Source organism: Mus caroli, chromosome 7 (genome assembly GCF_900094665.2).
Source record: "Mus caroli chromosome 7, CAROLI_EIJ_v1.1, whole genome shotgun sequence".
In the NCBI taxonomy this organism is placed as follows: Eukaryota; Metazoa; Chordata; class Mammalia; order Rodentia; family Muridae; genus Mus; species Mus caroli.
This window is the reverse complement of record NC_034576.1, coordinates 3,035,129-3,050,583: the sequence shown is the minus strand read 5'-3', so window position 1 is coordinate 3,050,583 and position 15,455 is coordinate 3,035,129. Positions and strand designations below refer to the sequence as shown.

Genomic DNA, 15,455 nt, shown 5'->3' with positions numbered 1-15,455 from the left:
GAGAGAGAGAGAGAGAGAGAGAGAGAGAGAGAGAGAGAGAGAGAGAGAGGAAAAAGAAAATCTCTCAGAGCCTAGAAAGATAGCTTAAGGGATAAAGGTATTTGAGGATCTGAGTTTGATCCATAGGACTCACATGGTAGAAGGAGAGAACCATCCTAAAAATTGCCCTCTAACTTACACACACACACACACACACACACACACACACCCCATGCTGTGACATACATGCGCCCCACAACAAAACTAACAGACAAAAATTTAATTCAAAATATAATGGTATTTTTATGTTTTAAAAAATCTAATTCTATTAACCTTCAAAGTAGTCATTCCATGCACACAAGGCCATGATTATAGCCTAGGAAGCGAAAATGTAAACACCACATGGTCTCACATGCTACCTATCTCATGCAGCACACAATTGCAAGCACCAGAAAGAAGACACATCACAGATACACATGCCGTGATCTTAGAAAGGCCTGGGGAAAACACACATCTTCTGCACAGACGCCCCAATCTCATTCTCTCTCTCACACCCACATCAAGCTCACAGCCTCTTAGCTGTTTCTCTCACATGCACAGAAGACTCTGCAACTTCAAGAACCCTACATTTCTAAAGCCTTCCAAATACTACACTATGCGTCACAGTATCCTTTTCATACAATTTGGTCTTGAGCACAGCTGCTCATCTTTCTCTCCCATTTCCACCCTCATGAATGTGATGTTTTCTGGGCACAGAGGTATGCTACTATAACCCTGACTTTTGGAGGACAGCAGCAGTATCTTAGGGTTTTATTCTGTGAAGAGACACTGAGACTCTAGTAACTGATATTTTTAAAAAGCATTTTGGTGGGGCTAGCTTACAGTGTCAGAGGTTTTGTCCATTATTATCACGGCGAGAAGCATGGTGGCATTCTGGAAGACATGGTGCGGTGCTGGAGCTGAGAGTTCTACCTCTTTATCTACAGGCAGCAGAATAAGGCTCTGTGTTACACTGGCAGTAATTTGAGCATGGGAGACCTCAAAGGCCACCTCCACAGTAACACACTTCCTCCAATAAGGCCACATCTATTTTAACAAGGCCACACCTTCTAAGAGTGCCACTCCCTATAGCCAACCAAGCATTCAAATACATGAATCTGTGGAGGTCACCACAGACAAGGAGATAATGAGTTTGAAGGAGGATAAGCTGGGATACAGAAGAGCCCCATTCCAGCCTGGCCTACCCAGTGAAACTTTATATATGGGAGTATAAGCTAATGCTTTCACTATGGATATCAGAATAAAATTTCTCAAAAAAAAAAAAAATGGACCTATACCACTCCAGGGCATTCTCCCAAGGGGCTGTATAACCTATCCCTGGCACATATACACATTCAGAGACACATAAACATAACAGTTGAAACATGGTATCCATCTAGATGCCCATCAACAATGAATGAAGAAAGAAAATATGGTATGTACAACAATGGAATTTGGGGCAGGGGCTGTAAAGAAGCACTATCAGAAAAGGGAAAATGAGCCACACGTGGTGGCACACGCCTTTAATCCCAGCACTCGAGAGGCAGAGGCAGGCGGATTTCTGAGTTCGAGGCTAGCCTGGTCTACAAAGTGAGTTCCAGGACAGCCAGGGCTATACAGAGAAACCCTGTCTCGGGGGGGAAAAAAAAGGGGGGGGGAGGACCAACAAGAAAGAGTTGGGAGAATTCGAGAAAGAATGAGGGAAGAGGACCAATATGAATAAAATATAAATGGAAGTTCCATAATAGAATCTATTACTTCATAAGCTAATTTAAAAGCAACAAAAATTTTAATCCAAAATCCATAATAAAAGAAAGGAAAACCACAGTGGCCTTTTACAGACTCTCTTTCATGTTCGACTCACGCCAGCTTTGGAAATGTCTTCCAAACCTACATCTACCTTTTTGAGTCATCTTAATCGTCAGCCAGGGTTTTTGTGTTTTTTTTCCCCTTTGTTTTTCCTTTTAACTATCATCCCAAATAAAAGTTTCCCAGACAAAGGCTAGTTTGGTTCGCAGCAGCAGCTTGCAACTCAAAACCTGCTCCAGATCGCGGAGAGGATGCTGCCAAAATTTCTGACAAATACTAACTGGGTCAGCACGGTTATGAAGACGTTCCTTTTATTAGTGGTCACGAAAGCCCCACTTAGGGAAAATACATTCGCGCCAAAGGACACCATTCAACTGCAAACAGACCGTATCGACTCCCCATGGGGACCGCCCGGGTGCCGACCCGGCAATGGCTGAAACCCACAGAACCCCGGCTCAGATCCCCGCGCATCCGCACTCAGGCTGCAAAGCCGCCAACCAAGGCGGACGCCCGCGTCTGCTGTGGAAATCCGCCGCAGTCCCCAGCCCACCACGCAGCCGCTCGCCGACCCGCCACGTCCCGCCTCACAGCCCGCCCCGCGCGCCACCCCCGCCCAGACTCTCTTTCAGAGATAACACTAGTTGCTTATAAATTACAGCTTGTTTCACACACACACACACACACACACACACACACACATACACACACACACACACACACACACACATATCCTAGTAACTTACATTCCAGTTACTTTCTTACACACACACAAAAACACACACACACACACACTGATACTTCTCATCCCTGTCAGTCAAATGTGCACACACACAGGCCAGACACAGGCATACTCCAATCTTACTGTGCACACCACACACATATACACACATACACAAGTGTGTACCATGCCCCTTTTCATTCAACTTCTCCAAAGAGCTTCATGCATTTGCTGATATTTGATATATTAGTATATCTGGTTCTCATTGCATGAGCTTTTTCTGAGGAGACATAGAGCAAACTCTGTTTACCTCAGGTAGGAGACAGGCCTATGTAATGACCCCACAAAAATCCACCTTGGTGAAACAACAGGTTTATTGGGCTTTTTTACAGAGCACGGGTAAAGAGTTACTTATAGGAGCATGGGTAACCCCAAAACTTCTGCATCACCCCAAAGTCTCACCCTATCATAGATGACATCTTCATGAATTCTGCATTGGAGTTAACCCTTCACTTCCTATATCCTCTATCATCTACCAGGAGACACTGTGACTATGGCACTCCTGTAAGAGAAAGTATTCCACTGAGGCCTGCTTACAGTTTCAGAGGTTTAGTTCATTATCATCAGGGTGGGGGCATAGTGGCACACAGGCAGGCAGACAGACAGACAGACAAAGTTCTGGGGAAGTAACTGAAAGCTCTACATCCAGAACCACAGGCATCAGGAAGAAAGAGCCACTGGGCCTGGCTTGGGCTTTTGAATCCCCAAAGCCTACCCCCAGTGACATACTTCCTCCAGTAAGGCCACACCTACTCCAACAAGACTACACCCACTCCAACAAGGCCACACCTTCTAGTTCTTCTCAAGTCGTACCCTGATGACTAAGCATTCGAGTATATGAGCCTATGAGGGCCATTCTTATTCAAACCAGCACATTTCACTCCCTGGCCCCCTTAGGCTTGTAGCCATATCATAATGCAAAAATGCACTCAGTTCAACTTCAAAGGCCTTCATAGTCTATCACAATGTCAGCACTAAAGTCCAAAGCCAAAATCTCTTCTGAGACTCATGCAATCTCATAACTGTAGCCCTGTAAAGTCAAAATTAAAAAGCAGATCACATGCTAGCAACATACAATGCCAAAGCATACACTTTATTTCCAAAAGTGGGGCTGGAGAAATGACTCAGCGGTTAGGAGCACTGGATGTTCCTCTAGAGGACTGGGGTTCAATTCCCAGCACCCATATGGCAGCTTACAACAGCCTATAACTCCGGTTCCAGGAGATCCATGTCACCAGGCATGCATTTGGTGTACATATTTGTGCATGCAGGCAAAATACCCATACAAGCAATAATAAATAAATCTTTAAAAAACACACACACATTCCAAAAGGGAGAAAAAGGAGCACAATAAGAAAATCAATACTGGACCAAAGAACAAAGACGGAAAACAAGCAGGGCAAACTCTAAATTCTGCATCTCCGTGTCATTCAGATCTCCGAATCCTTTCAGCTTTGCTGACTGCCGCGTACTTCTCTCTCTTGGGCTGGTTCCACACTCAGGCTGCAGCTATCCCATGACTCTAGTATCTCCAACATCTTGAATTCTCCAGCACAATCCTATCTTCACTTTACCCGCTTCCCTCAACGTCCTCTCAGGATTTCTATGCAGCGATACAATACCCCTGTCAGAAAGCTCGTTGAATCCTTTCCTTTTGAGTCGCTATGGACACTTCGTTACATAAGCATGGCTGTGTAAATCAATTATCTGAGTGTGGGTTGCACACGCCTGTAATTACAGCACTTGGAAGGCTGAGTTAGGAAGATCAGAGTTTCAAACTCATCCTCTACTTACATAAAGAGTTTGAGGACTGCTGGAGTACCTGACATTCTGTCTCAAAACATCAACAAAAGGACTGGCCTCTAGTGATCAACCTCAGCTCCCGTCCTCTCCTGGATGGGGTTTGGGACTGATCCTCTAATCCCGTTTAGCGTCTGCGATGATCAGCCCCGACTCTGAAACTACCTTGAGTCTTGTCAGCCATCAATCAAGAGCAGTCAACAAGGTATTTATTACTTTGGAGATTCCAAGCATTTAAGTGCTGTTAATGCAGATCACCGGAAGACACACCTATCATCATACGTTTCACAGTTCTCTCACAATCACAGCACTTATTTCTCTCAGACTCTGTCTCCCTTTCTCACACCGAAAACTTACAGCCCAGTTCCTTTCACACACACACCGGCCTGGCACACCCAAGCACAGACTTAGATCCGGACGCCCAGTCGTCTGCGCTTTCGTGCCCCCTAGATTCCACGCAACCGCCCGCCTACCTCCAGACAGAAAACACAGGGACCACGAGGATCTCCCCTGCTCGCAGCGCTCGGGCTCCCACTCCCTAACAAGCGTCTCAACTCACCCGCTAGCTGCCTTACCCAGACGCTGTCAACCGAGGAACGCTGGGAGGTAACTTACAAGCTATGTGTGCGCAAACGCAGCCTCTGCCAGCGACAACCTAAGAGCCTAATCTGAGAAAGGCGGGGCTTAAGGGGCGTGCACTCAGCGAAGTCTGCGACGAGAAGCAGGTACTACGGAGAACAGTTTCTTAGTCTGAGGGTGAAGGCAAAGCTAAGAGAGAAGAGCAAGGGTCTCAGAAGTTTGATGTGAGGGGCTGGGCTTAGATAGGAAGGTTCCCAGAAGAAACTGGAGTAAGGGGCGGGGCTTGGTGAAGAAGGGGCGGGTTCTCAGCAGAGTCCCTGGAGTGGGCGGTACTAAGTGGGTAAGGGGCGGGAGCTTATCCATATTAGGTGAGGGGCGGGGTTATCAAGTAGGGCAGGGTTTCAGCACGGTGTGAGGTGAGGGCAGGGCTTAGAGGAGGGGCGGGTTCTCAGAAGAATCCGAAGTGAGGGCGGGGCTTAGCAAGAAGGGTTGGTCTCCGCCTCTGGAAGTCAGGGCGGAGCTTGGAGGAGAAGGGGCGGGTTCTCAGCGGCTCGTGTGAGGGCGGCGCTAAGCATTGAAGGGGTGGGTTCTCAGCAACCTGAAGGGGCGGGGCTTAGCCAGTAGGGCGGTTCTCCTCACATTCAGAGGTGAAGGCGGGGCTTGGAGAAGGGGCGGGTTCTCAGCAGATTCTAGAGGGCGGGACTTAGTGGAGAAGGGCGGGTTCTCAGCAGAATCTAGAGGGCGGGGCTTGAGGCGAAAGAGCAGGTTCTCAGCGTAGTGCACGGTGAGCCTGGCGCTAAGCAGAAAAGGAGAGAGTTTACAGCATTCTGAGATGAGGGGCAGGGCTTAGCAAGTAGGGAGGTTCTCCCCGCAGCCCGAGGTGAAGGCGGGGCTTGAAGGAGAAGGGGCGGGTTCTCAGAGGAGTCAGAGAAAAAGGGCAGGATTTGAGGAGAAAGGCACCATTTAAGGCTGGTTGCAGAACGGATTGGAGCTGTGACAGTGTGTGGCTGAGTGCATGATTATGCAGAAGGGTTGCCCAGGATTCCTAGCCGTGTCGGTTAAGGGCGAGTCTTGCGCCAGCTCTTTGTTTGGCTTCCCATCCTTTCGCGAGGCTTCCCTCACACTCTCATTTGTGAGCCTCCTTGATGTCACTTGTCCCTTACTTAACTAAGTTCGATCTTTATTGTTAGTTTTTGAGATTATGATTTTTGTAGAGGGGGATTTGAGGTGGTTAACCCAGACTAACCTCCGAAATGGGTAACTCTTGATTTTTCTGTATCTATCTTCCAAATTGAAATTAAAGGTGTGAGCGGAAGTTTGATCTTTGCGGGTAAGCTTTGATACAATAAGAACAGCCACTATTCTGCATCTGATTGTCTCCTCCCTCCCACTCATGTTGATCACCTCTGGGATCAGCAAACCAGCATATGTTTCACCTACAAAATGGGAATGTCATAATGTTGGAAGCAGCAAATACGACAACGTCATAGGAACCAAAATATAAGAGTCAGATTTTTTTCTGCCTTTTGCCAAACTAGAAATTAACCCTGCTTTGAAGAACCAAGAAATCAATAGTTGTATTAAAAGCCGAAACAAATAAAACGAGGCCACATGGATGAAGAGAGAAAAGAAGCAAAGACAGTTCCCTGGCTTCTTGGATCTTAATTTCCACAGATAAAGCAGACCTGACAAATGGGGGGCTACAAAGAAAAATAAAGTAGGGAGGGTGTGTCATACATTTCCTAATTTCTTCAGATAACATTTCAACATCTTTGAAAACCTATTCCATAAAAGATATCTGCAAGTTGTCATCAATTTAGTTTTGACAGTACCTGGAATTGAACGCTTGGCCCTACAAAACTCCCCACTGTTTGAGATGGAACTCCCAAACTTCAGTTGTTTTACCTGTGTTTCTGACTCTAAGCTGAAGTTTCTACCACCCGTGCTTCTTGAGTTCTATTAATTTGCTAGCATGAAAGATATCAGGAAAACACAAGATTCTCTTTGTTGTTGTTGCTGTTTATAGGAGACTTTAAAGGACACAAATGAACAAGTTGAAGAAAGTCCAGAAAGAAGTAAGAATTGGAATTTCTCTCCCCACAGGGTTGAAGTGTGTCACTCTCCTAGCACATGGCTGTATTCTTCTTGGTCTTTCTGAAAGCCTTGAATTGCTTGGAGGCAGGGGCTGCAGGGGGGTGGGGGTGGGGCGTGGCGGGCCGAGCTGAGGTTTTATTAGGTAGGTATGATTGATGAAGTCATGGGCTACTGTTAATCTATGTTACCTTTATCCACCCCATGCCTCCATACTCACACCCTCACCTCCCATCCCCCCCCCACACACACACACAACACACACTCCAAAGATAGAACTGTGAGTTACAGCTGTCTTAGCACTTGGTTGGCTCCCTGTAGTCATGTAAAGTACATGTTACCACAGTGGTTCTCAGCCTTCCTAATGCTGCAACCCTTTAATACAATTCCTCATGTGGTGATGACCCCCAACTATAAAATTATTTCCTTTGCTACTTCATAACTGTGATTTTGCTACTATTATAAATTGTAATGTAAATATCTGATATGCAGGATGCCTGATATGCAAACCCTGTGGAAGGGTGGGCTGACCCCCCCAAAGAGTTCTCAACTTCCCCATTGAGAAAAACCTCCTTAACGAACCATGTTGAGTGTAGCTACTGATTCCTGCAACCTCAGCACTCAGCTGAGGCAGGAGAATTGCCACAAATTCAAAACCAGCCTTGGTTTCATAGTGAGTTCCAGGCCAGCCTCAGCTAGAATGAAATCCTCTTTCAAAACACTTTTAGCTTCCAGAAACTGGAGGTGCAGAAGTAAAGAAAACATAAATTTAAAAAAAACAAAACATGTAACGATTTCATCAACAGAAACTCATATGTGATTGAAATGGCCTTATAAATAACAAAAGGCTATTTTTCCACTTGTGGAAATGATGAAAAAATATATAGATGAGTGGTAGCAGAGTGAAGACTATATGGTAGATGAATAGACAAATAGACATGAGTTACTGATAGATGGAGAGGCAGATGGTAGGTGGATAGGTATGAATAAAGAGAGAAAGAGATGGATACAGGCCTCCTTGTTGGTCTCACTATCTAGACACCTGTTCTGACTTTCTGTACTTTTTTGTGTTCCTAGACAGAGAACAACATGGCCTAATCCCGCAACTGAGGTAAAGGGTGGATGTATTGTAAGGGTCCATGGCTTGCAAAGAATGGTACCCCAGACTCAAGAAGAATGCAATGTCAAAGAGCATTTATTCTGCAGAGATCCTGCATGCATGGGTCCAACATACATCGAGATGGAGTACAGGTGTGGACTTTGCAGAGTGAGTTTAAAGCCTGTTAGGGTAGGCCTGGCTCTGGCTAACTCTGTCTTTTCAGTATTAAGCTCCTTGGGTTGCTGTTTCTACAGTGGGGGTGGGGAAGCCAGAATTCAGCTGACACACGAAAACCATGTTGTAGGGGAAGAAGGTAAATTGCACTGGGTTCAATGTCTTATTGAAGTTGCAGAGGCAGCTCAGTGCTAAATCCTGAAACTGGGAAGGCCTTGGATTGGATAAAGTGATGGTGCTTACCTGAAATTCCAGCCTTAGCTACATAGTGAGAGTCTGTCTCAACCAAAAAAAATTACTATATTCCTGTCCTGCAAAGCTGTACACAAAGGATCAGAAGATATGGACTCAATCTGGAGTTGACACAAGGAGAGATGAAAGGGTGTTTAATAATCTTTAAAAGCACCAAGGTATGAAAGGACGATTCACAGTACTCTAGTGCCACCTGCTGGGAAGAGTGTTCAACTACACCTTTATTTTATTCATTTATTCATTCATTTATTTATTTATGTTTAAAGATTTATTTATTTTATGTATGTGAGTACACTGTAGCTGTACAGATGGTTGGAGCCTTCATGTGGTTGTTGGGAATTGAATTTCCGATACCTCTGCTCGCTCCATTCAACCCCACTCTGCCCCACTAGGCCCTGCTCGGTCCTGCTCCGTTCGGTCCACTCCGTTCCCTCAGTCCCTGCTCGCTCTAACCCAAAGGTTATTTATTATTATAAGTACACTGTAGCTGACTTCAGACCCACCACAAGAGGGTGTCAGATCTCATTACGGGTGGTTGTGAGTCACCATGTGGTAGCTGGGATTTGAACTCAGGACCTTCGGAAGAGCAGTCAGTGTTCTTACCGGCTTGCCGGCCCCCATTTTATTTTATTTTATTTTATTTTATTTTATTTTATTTTATTTTATTTTATTTTATTTTATTTATTTAGGTGGAATATTGTTGCCCGGAAGTTCTAGGCCACGGTGATGCTCTTGGGTTACACACTACCACACTCAGCCAATCTGTTTTCAAAACATGGGATAGTTTGGGTCCTACTACTAAGATGTTGCTCTCTTAAGGGTGTTGGATCCCCTGGAACTGGAGTTAAATTCTGACCTGCCATGTGGTTGCTGGGAATTGAACCAGGGTCCTCTGAAAGAGCGGCCATAACCACTGATCCATCAATTCAGCCAGAGATGTTGTTCTGTTAAGCCAAAATTTTCTCACATGCTTCCCCCAGCTAGACATTCATTTCTGGGACAAGTTACCCCAGACTCAATGCCTTGAAAAGAAGGGACTCCTTAAGCCACTAATAATAGTGTATTTGTGTACTCAGTAGGCCTGGCTTCCAGACCAATCCTAATTCTACTGGAAAGGATGATGGGAACTATGCTTTTTGTGGATTCCTAAAAGGCGACCGGTTCAATGCAGTTTCTAGCCAGAAGTCTCCCTAAGTACTGAGTCCAATTCGGTGATGTTCTGACTGACAGCTGGTGGCTCTGGATAGTGGCTACTGTCTAGACCCAGCAACAGTTCTCAAGTTGGGCTGCAGTGAATGATGATGCATGATCCAGGTATCTGCTGTTAGATCTCTACCCTGGAGACATTCCTGTGGATGTAACTCCCCAAGTCCCCACCAAAACATGGATGGGTAAGATGCTCATCAGAATTTTTTTAAAGCGATGTAAATACTCAGCAACAGAGAAATGGAGGCAACCATTGCTGGTTCTTACAAGGCAGTTACACTGAGGTAACAGCAAACATCAGCTGGTGTGTCAACATATAAAAGTCCTTCTCACTCCTAGTAATGGGGAACATGGGGCTGAGCTAGCCATCTTCTGTAACCAGGCAAGGTTGGTTGGGACTAGAACACCAATTCAACCACAAAGCCTTCAACCTACAATCTGCCCTGCCTGCGGAGTGTTCTAAGACTGAGGCCTAGCAAAATTGCATCAAAGAGACCAGCAAGACTCTATCCAGCAAATGATGGGAACAGAGGCAGTGTCCTCCAGCCAAACCTTAGAAGGAGCTTGGGAGTCATGTGGAGAAAGGAAGGGAAACCAGAGGGGTTAGGGACACAAGAACACAAGGCATAAAATCATGGACTTGTGGCTCTCTTGGAAATCCGCGAGTCTGTAGGGTCTGACCTAGGGTCTGCATATGTTATGGCTGAGCAGAACTCCTTACAGTGTCAGCAGGGCCTGTCTCCAACTCTTTTTCCTGCTTATAGGAAGGACCCTTCTCCTCCTTCTGAGTTGCCTCATCCAGCCTTGATGTGATGGCATGTGCTGGTCTTATTGTAGTTTGTTATGCCCTGCTTGGTTGATGTCCCTGGGAGGCCTGCTCTTTTTGGAAGAGAGGCAGGGGTGAGGTTGGGAGTCTGGGGGAGAGGAGAGATGGGAGGAAGATACTGAAGGGAGGAGAGAGGAAGGGAGAGAGGGGAAACTACAGTTGGGATGTAATATATGAGAGAAGGGGAGAAAAGACCAAAAAGATCTTTTTTAAAGTTATGAAGACAAAGCTGAGCAGCGGTGGCACATACATTTAGTCCCAGGACTCAAGAAGCAGAAGCAGACAGATCTGTGTGAGTCTGAGGCCAGCCTGATCTACAGAGCTAGTTACAGGACAGCCACATAAAGAAACCCTGTCTGGAAGAACAATAACAACAACCAAAAAAATCAAACCAAAACAAAACCATGAAGACACAAGTCAGAAAATATTGGGGAGTGGGCACAGAAAATTTGGCACGACTTTGGGAATCGTGGTACTGTGGTAAAATGGCAAGGAAGGAAGAACCTAAGGTTGCAGCTTAACTTCATAAACTAGCTACCCAAGATACAAAGGGTGTGCTGGCTCCATTGTTTTCCACTGGACACAAGCTAGAATCCTCTGGGAAGAGGAACCCTTAACTGAGGGAGTAATCTCCATTAGATCAGTTGGTGGACAAGTATCTGCATGGGGCATTTTAAAAATGATTATTTTTTTTATTTTACGTGTATTGGTGTATTGCCTATTTGTATGTCTGGGCGAGGGTGTCGGGTGCCCTGGAACTGGAGTTCTGAGAGTTGTGACCTGCCACGTGTGTGCTAGGAATTGTAGCCAGTACTCTTAACTGCTGGACGTCTCTACAGCCCTGGGGATTTCTTTTCTTTTCTTTTCTTTTTTTTTTTTTTTTAATGACTGACCTTGGAGAGCTCAGCTGTGAGTGGTGCTTTACTTGAGCAGATGGTCCTCTGTTGGAAAACAAACAAAACAACAATAGCAGCAAAGTCTGAGCAAACCAGGAAGCAAAATCTTCATGGTCTTAGGGCCAATTCTGGCCTTGAGTTCCAAGGCTGAGTCCCATTCCTGGTAGACTGTAAGCTGCAAGGTGAAATTAACCCTTTACTCCCTGCGTTGTGTTTGGTCTTGATGGTTATCACATCAATAGAAGGCAAACTAATACAAAGGAGAATGAGAAAATAGCATTTCAAGGACACTTCAGGGATTTTCTGGTGCTGGCACTGTTCTTTACCATAGATGCTAATGATGATTGTTCCCCGATAAACTGATTTTTATAGGAATTAAAGGTATGTTGGAATGTCCATTTAACATGAACATGATAGGAGCCTGCATCTCTTTCCCTCTTTGGTACTTATCAGTCACTGAGGTCTCTGCCATCTAGTCTTGTTCACAGGTAATAAAACACAATTAAGATCTTTAAAATACAGCAAAACTAGGAATCATATGAGAAAAATCAAGTGTATTGTGGTTAGAGAGTGCAAAGCTAAATGTGGGACTGGGTGGGGTATCACTTTGAGGATGCAGCGGTAGCTGATGTGGCCTTGACTTGAAGCAATCCTGCCTCAGTTTCTGAAGAGCTGAGATTACAAGCCTGCGCCACCATGCATGGCTGTTTTGTAATTCTGATTCCTTTATTTAGTGTTTGGGTACTCATTCGGGTTTTCATATACAAGCATGTATTCAAAACCTGAAAACCATTCCTCTGGATGTTAAAAAAATGTGTTTTTAATTATTAACAAGGCCAGTGAGTTGCTCAGTGGATAAGCCTGGTGATGTAAGCTCAAGCTCTGGAGCCCACATAAAGGAGGACAGAAAGGAGTGAGTGCCCTCTGATTCCCACATGTGTACTGTGGGATTTACATGTACAAACACACATGTGTGCACACACACATACACAAACACACAGATTCTTATAAAAGTCTTTAATTCCTCTGGGTATATCTTCTGAGGATGGGATCATTGTTGCAGGGTCTTACTGTGTAGCCAGCTGGCCTAGAACGCAGAGATCTGTCTGTCTGCCTTCCAAGTGCCTAGGATTCATGGTGTGGGCCGCCACACCCTCGATACGGCTTTGTCTTACCTTCCTTTCTTTCCTTCTTTCTTTCTTTCCTTCTTTCTTTCTTTCTTTCTTCTTTCTTTCTTTCTTTCTTTCTTTCTTTCTTTCTTTCTTTCTTTCTTTCTTTCTTTCTTTCTCTTTTGTGTTTTTTTTTGTTGTTGTTTTTTTGAGACAGGGTTTCTCTGTATAGCCCTGGCTGTCCTGGAACTCACTCTGTAGACCAGGCTGGCCTCGAACTCAGAAATCCGCCTGCCTCTGCCTCCCGAGTGCTGGGATTAAAGGCGTGCGCCACCACGCCTGGCTCTTGTCTTACTTTTCTTTGCATGCGTAAACTTATCAAGTCATTCTTTTTCTTGCAGCTCAGTGTTTGCATGGCTTAAAAAAAAATTATTAAGTGAAGAGTAATTTGGCTTTCTTTGCCCTGTGACTAGAACTGGGTGTGGTGGCACGTACTTTTAATATCCCCTGAAGGTAGAGGCAGGCAAATCTCTCTGAGTTCCAGGTCAGCCTGGATTACATAGCAGATTCCAGGACAAGAAAGGCTACACAGAGAGACCTTGTCTCAAAATAAATAAATAAATAAATAAACCCAAAAGAACACAAAAATCCCATGACTAGGTTCTGGATTGTGTTGGGAGACAACATACAAATTGTTTCATTTAGAATAAACTGAATAGAGTATCTCATTAGCAGTACATTATCTACCCTTTCTTGAAGATGCACAATCTGTGATTACCCTAAGCTCATGGGCTCTCTGCATTACTTCCATTCACATGGTTGCTTGCCAACAAACTCCCTGATGATTACTAGTGGGCAAGTGCTAAGAGCTGGCTTTTCGACATTTACTATGTTCGCGTGTGTTCCTCTACTGCGCAGTCTGGGGTGCTCGGATGTTGTATCATGCTTTACGCTCCTCCAGCGTCCCTTATGCTTGTAAGGCTTTTCCTCAGAATGGATCACCTGATGCTGAATCAGTTGTGAACAATGACTAAAGGCCTTCTCACATTCCTTTCAAATGGCTTCTCACTCGTATGAATTCTATAATGTACTGTGAGATGTGAGACCCGCTTGAAGGCCCGACTGCAAACCTTACACTGGTACGGTTTCTCTCCAGTGTGAATTCTGGAATGTTGCTTAAGCTGTGAGTTCACTCTAAAGGTCTTGCCACACGCCTTACACTTGTATGGTTTCTCTCCCGTATGAATTCTCTGGTGTCGGATTAGAGTGGACCCTTGATTAAAAGCCTTCCCGCACTCTTTGCACTCAAAGAGTTTCTTGCCAGTATGAACAGTCTGATGTTGAATCAACTGAGACCTATGACTAAAGGTCTTCCCGCACTCCTTACACACATAGGGCTTCTCCCCAGTATGGATTCTGTGATGTACCTTGAGATGTGAGATACGATTGAAGGCCTTGCCACACTCCTTACATTGATAAGGTTTCTCCCCAGTATGGATTCTCTGATGCTCAATGAGCTGGGAGCTCCGACTGAAGGCTTTAGCACAGTCTTTACACGCATAAGGCTTCTCACCCGTATGAACTCTCTGGTGTTGTATGAAATTTGAACCAGAGTTGAAGGCCTTCCCACACTCTTTACATTCATAAGGCTTCTTGCCTGAGTGAATATTCTCATGCTGGATTAGTCGTGAGCCATACTTAAAAGCCTTCCCACACTCCCTACACTTGTAGGGCTTCTCATTTGTATGAATTCCTTGGCTAACAATGAATTGCTTTTGACAGAAGTCTCTCTTGTATTTTTTATATCTACAGGACTTTTTCTGGTAAAAAGTAAGAGACATGTGGTGCTGGTTTAATGCGGGCATTTCTCTGTGATGGAGTAACACTGGGCCGGCATTTCCAGCTGGATTTCTTGGTTGTCTATCATATAGGCCTTTGCCTTCCCAGTCATCTCGGAGACTTGAGCTCTCAAGACTGCAGCTTGGAAGGCTTTCTGTTATCTGTGGCGAGTCCTCCTCATAAGTGTGTTGCTTGGAGGATGTTATCTTGGTACCACATCCAGATTCCAATACTGAAAAAGAAGAGAAGCAGAAAACAGCTATTTTTCTTTTTTTTTTCCAGAAAAAGAAATGACAGTGAAAACTGGAAGGCACTCAGGAGGGCCACCAACAAGAAGTGTGTGCCTATGCTTGTCTTCCTCCCTCTCACTGCTCAGCACTCTTGTCAGGGTTCCCAACATGGTGTCTGTGGGTCACACACAAGTGTCCCATGGTATCAGCTGGAAAGGCAGCAGCTCTGTTGTATGGCTCCTTGGGGGAAGATCTTCTTTCCCACTGATAGCCAAGCAATCTGTTGGGGAGCACGGGGAGTCATTTCTTTGTTTGTGGGTGACCAAGACATTGCTAAGATTACCCTTGGAAGCACATGGATGTTTACTAGACTCGAACTTGCATTATAGGCCCAGTGCCTACAATCACCATCATCACCATCACCTCCCAGTTCTTCTTTATTCACTATGACTAATGACCCGTCTAATAAATCCTTGCCAGACTCTATATGTGTGTGTGTGTGTATACATACATACATAATGTATATGTATGAAGATATATATATATTAGAAGGTATATACACACACATATATATTGGAAGGTATATATACATATACTGGAAGATATAGATATAGATTTATAGGCATATGAGTATACACACATATGTGTATATATATGCATATGAGTATACACATATGTATATATATATGCATATGAGTACACACACACACACACACACACACACATATATATATATATATATATATATA

The 15,455-nt window shown here is 44.7% G+C and overlaps 2 protein-coding genes across 2 annotated transcripts in view; both read right to left on the bottom strand.

The window, feature by feature from the left end:
* The window catches only part of LOC115031500 (zinc finger protein 471-like), a 17,795-nt gene extending 12,761 nt beyond the window's left edge, over positions 1–5,034 (bottom strand). The window contains exon 1 of the mRNA XM_029479240.1: positions 4,965–5,034. The gene's annotated coding sequence lies outside the window, so the exon portion shown is untranslated. The remainder of the gene's footprint in view (positions 1–4,964) is intronic.
* Positions 5,035–13,215: 8,181 nt separating this feature from the next.
* Positions 13,216–15,455, bottom strand: part of Znf667 (zinc finger protein 667) — a 76,461-nt gene continuing 74,221 nt past the window's right edge. The window contains 2 exon segments of the mRNA XM_029479246.1: positions 13,216–13,692; positions 13,695–14,390. Of these exon segments, the coding sequence (XP_029335106.1) occupies positions 13,439–13,692; positions 13,695–14,390 (950 nt within the window). The 3' untranslated portion in view covers positions 13,216–13,438.